General features: G+C 39.4%; 1 protein-coding gene across 1 annotated transcript; it reads left to right on the top strand.

The window, feature by feature from the left end:
• Window positions 1–1,433: 1,433 nt before the first annotated feature.
• On the top strand, window positions 1,434–4,626 carry LOC104954936 (kalirin-like; the record flags this gene model as incomplete). Its single annotated transcript, XM_010782143.1, has 3 exons — window positions 1,434–1,544; window positions 3,754–3,946; window positions 4,453–4,626. Coding segments are annotated over exons 2-3 (327 nt in total), but the record flags the coding sequence as incomplete, so codon positions are not given.
• Between the last annotated feature and the right edge of the window lie 210 nt (window positions 4,627–4,836).

The following is a 4,836-nucleotide window of genomic DNA, read 5'->3' as shown; positions in this document are numbered from 1 at the left end:
AACTGCTAGACCAGTTGTATAAGTAGTGCTGCTAAAATTACTGTCATAACTAGAACTACTACTACTACTACTACTACCACTACCACTACTACTACTACTACTACTACCACTACCACTACCACTACCACTACTACTACCACTACTACTACTACTACTACTACTACTACTACTACTACTACTACTACTACTACTACTACTACTACTACTACTACTACTACTACTACTATCACTACCAATACCACTACTACTATTAATACTAAAAGGAGTTCATTGGGATTCCTTATGTTGTCTGTGTTTTTTAGGGGGGTTACATTAAACTGGAATTAATTTACATCTTACAGTAATACAATACACACACCCTTTTTTATGGATATCCCAACATTCCCATGTCTTGTAAAAGGGCCATTTTGATATCCAATTTTCTTGCAATCCCGCTAAACAAAAGCAAAAAATAAGAAAAACGATTATTCATTGGTGTAAATGACAAAATATTGCATTTCTCTGTCACATTGAAATAAACAGAGGACTGTTTTCAATATACTACATATCAGGGCTGCACTATATTAGAAAAAAGGACATTGCAATTTGAAAAGTGACAGCAATAATTAAAAAATAATTCAACTTATTCAAAGTTTTTGCATTATAAAGTAGAATGTAACTGTGTGCCCTGAGCAGCAGAAGAATAACCCCCCAATCAGTGCAGACACTATTGATGGAGGTGGCTGATTATCCTGCTGAGGCTGAAAGGCTGATGAGGATGATTACAATTATAATGCTGATGAATCTGCAAAGTCTCTGCGGTGATTGGGAGGTGGAGGGGGCTCGTGTCACATCACCATGAACACACTACAGACAGAGAGAGAATCATATTTAAAGCGAGAGCAGCAAGATGATAGGCTCACAATGTAGGTGTGTTGTTATGCTGCTGGATAGATGTGAGCAGTTCATAATCATGATTGACAGCTGTAGACAATGACAGCAGAGGAAATGATGAGTTGGCATGTGTGAGAGGAGTGAATGGCAGGATATATGAGAAATAAAACAGTGGCCTGAGCATGCAACATAATAGTTCCTCAACTGAACTCAAGCCTGAACTTTATTACTATAACTGCTACTACAGTAGGTCTACAACTTCTGCTACCACTATCAGTGCTTTGACAACTAGTACTGCTACTACTTTCCCACATCAACAACTGGTACTACTGCAACGACTGTTGTTAAGGAATATGTCACCGTTTTCTCACACCAATTCAGTTTCATTGTGTCGAAGGATCATGCTTTGGCTACAGAGACAATACTTTTTATCAGGATGAATTCCCTTTTGGTCCTATAAACAATGTATGTGTAACAATATGACTGCAGTTTTGACATTGCAAACGAGGCAGCATTAAACATCAAACTTATATATTTTTTATGTGTGCATTCAAAGGTGGGCGCGATAAGAGAGGAGGACCGATCGTGACGTTTCCTGCTAGAAGTAACCACGACCGAATAAAACAGGAAGACCTGAGGAGGCTGGTGACCTACCTGTCTACTGTTCCCAGGTATACACACACACACACACACACACACACACACACACACACACACACACACACACACACACACACACACACACACACACACACACACACACACACACACACACACACACACACACACACACACACACACACACACACACACACACTGCTACATATAGCATGATAGATGATAGATTTCATCATGTTCCCAGCTTTCATGTATCGCCTTGTTATCAATCCTTCTATTTAGGACAACAACATTTAGCGAACTAGACTTGTTAGCAGGGAGAGGTGCAGGGTGGGGTGTGTGTGTGTGTGTGTGTGTGTGTGTGTGTGTGTGTGTGTGTGTGTGTGTGTGTGTGTGTGTGTGTGTGTGTGTGTGTGGAATGGCTCAGTGGTGTCCGCGCTGAGAAATCAAACGCTCCTTTCTTCCTCATCACAGCAGCAGACTGAGAGCAGCGTTTGATTTGCATCAGCATGAAAGCTACAGTGTTTGCAGCAGGCAGCGGCGAGAGTGTCACACTTCACTTCAAGTCCATTTATTTCACAGTTTGAGGATGTCGCAATGAATGAGCTGCTCTACAGAAAAACTGTTTAATAATCTCTCACAATCCATGCCCTGTGGCTTTCGGAATATAAAAGAAAAAGTAAAAACATACAATCTTTGGTCCGTTATCTTGCTAAATTAGCAGAGTGACATTTAGTGAGGGAGAGTGTCCTTGAATGCAACAACAGGGGGAGTTTTTAATCTGGTAAGGGCTGGCGATAGTATAATATACTGTATATCATCGACACAATGTAAAATGTCTATCGTATATATTCTTCTACTTGTTTCTATCACGACTAGACTAGGCTTATATTCATTTATGTTTTCACATAAAAGGTCATCTTGCACTAAAGTTCTTAAAATGAGAAGATACTCTGTATTAGATCTTCTTAATCTACTTAATACTAAATCTACTAAAATATGTAGTTGCTAAATCATGTATGGTTTGTGTTTATGTATTGTTATCAAAATAGGAAATGACCTATTAAATGTGGCCACATTACGCATCCCTGGGAACTGCACACAGTCTGCATGTTACCACATTTACCTGTCTGCCTAAAGCACAGTGTGCTTAAAATTGGGCGAGCCCAAAATCTTATCATCTGGTCCCAATCAGCCGCGCTCTGATTCCTCCTGCTTATCGAGCTGCTGTTTCCATGGTGACGAGAGAAGTTTGTGCTTCCCCGAGGCCGAACTACAATGGATGTGCTTTTGTTGAATTTTTAATAATAGAGGTTGGGTGTAAGTGTGTGTGAAGGTGAGGTTATTTCAGTATATTTTTACTCTCCAATCAGTGAGCAGCTGCATTTAAGGTCATTAGACTCCAGTATACACAGCTGGCTCTCTGCACTGGTTTCACAGCGGCTACTGCTCACCAGTTTATGAGAGTTGTCTAATCACATGTCCAATCACACAATATTTTGATTTCACTTTATTTAAATTAAACTTATAGCGTTGTATTTTAAAATCAAGCCTTTATTTTGAATGTTTTTGTTTCCGAATGTACAGACAATTTACAGCCTACAGTATGTTATGTGTTGCCTACACTGCACAGCCCACATGTACACATCACTGAACATGCCCCGCTAAATCACCACCTGGAAGTCATTCTGGTGTCTCCATAATAACATTTATTTACATATGTGAATGTGACCCAAGACCAATGTAGAAATATGTATTTCAGTGTTTTTTTATCTTACTTTCCGGATAATCATCTGATCTGACCCACATTTAGCCAAAACTAAAACTTAATTAATTTGACGAGCTGATGTAAGTGTTAAAGGGATAGTGTAACATTAAGGGAAGTATGCTTGTTGAGATGAGAAATACAGCTCCCATATCTGTCTTGTACATTTAAGGCTAATGAAAGTGTATAGTTGGCTTAGTTAGGCACAGAAATTTAAAAAGTGGAGACCTCAGGGAATCAGTTATTCAGGTCTTAAAAAATTCATAATTCTCATCAAAAGGCATATTTAAAAAAGAAAAATACTGCCTCATTTAGGATCAGTACAGTCTATTCCTTAGACTTCTTTCTTTTAATAATGAGTCTGATGTAAGAGTCAGACAAGAATTAAGCAAGCTTTCATTTAACTAATTTCTCTGTTTATGATTTTAAAAGTCATCTCCCATTTCCTCTTACCTCTCCATTGTCTTCCTCCCTGTCCACCCTGTCTCTCTCCTCAGTGAGGATGTATGTAAACGTGGTTTCACCGTCATCATCGACATGCGTGGTTCTAAGTGGGAGCTGATCAAGCCTCTGCTGAAGACCCTGCAGGAGTTTTTCCCCGCTGAGATCTGTGTGGCGCTCATCATCAAGCCGGACAACTTCTGGCAGAAACAGAAGACCAATTTTGGCAGTGCGAAGTTCTCGTTTGAGGTCAGCGGGTGTTCAATGTTTTCTTTCATCCAATCTCAATTCAGATTAGATGTTTCTAGACAAAACCAATGTTTATCTTATATAGTCCTAACTGTGGAAGGATTGAGTGCTAAAGCAGGAGTTAAAATAAATCTCGGTGGTATCATAACTTATCTATTTGCTTCTGGTTAGCACTACTTCTCATATGATGCCTCATTTTAATGCAGCCATTTTTTTTTAAATGCAGATCCCTGTCGATCTTCCAAAAAATATACAAAGATTTTCTGGTTTTATCCAGATTTGTGTTTACATTGTCTGGATGTGTAGAAAATAAGTAAGTAGATATGTTCTGACTACTACTAATGGTTCCCCTCATTTAAGCAGATTAGTTTAGTGGATTTGCTAAAGGTTACCTTTTCTACTTCATGGGGTCACTGGTACATATGACACAAACCTGGATGATCTGTCACTGCTAAAAACAACATGCATTTTTATATTTCTCTTGATTTGTTGTTTGTCTGTATCAGACCAGCATGGTGTCAGTTGAAGGTCTGTCTAAGCTGGTGGACCCCTCCCAGCTGACGGACGACTTTGAAGGCTCTCTGGACTACAACCATGATGAGTGGATGGAGCTGAGAGTCTCCCTGGAGGAGTTCATCTCCAACGCTGCTCACCTGCTGTCCCGTCTGGAAGACCTGCAGGTGGGGGGGGGACAGATACATGGGCAGATGAATAAAGGGTCAATCAGGGGAAAGATGGATGAATAGTCGGATGGTTTGAAGTAGGGCTACTCAATTAATCGTATTTTAATCGTATTTGAATCGCGATTATGGCTTGCAACGATTACGAAAACAACGTAATCGAAATAAAACGATTATTTTTTCATTATTATTATTACTTTTTTTTTTATA

The sequence above is a fragment of the Notothenia coriiceps genome, unplaced genomic scaffold, assembly GCF_000735185.1.
Source record: "Notothenia coriiceps isolate Sejong01 unplaced genomic scaffold, NC01 NC01_scaffold00024237, whole genome shotgun sequence".
Classification (NCBI taxonomy): Eukaryota; Metazoa; Chordata; class Actinopteri; order Perciformes; family Nototheniidae; genus Notothenia; species Notothenia coriiceps.
This window is presented reverse-complemented; position numbering and strand designations above follow the sequence as displayed.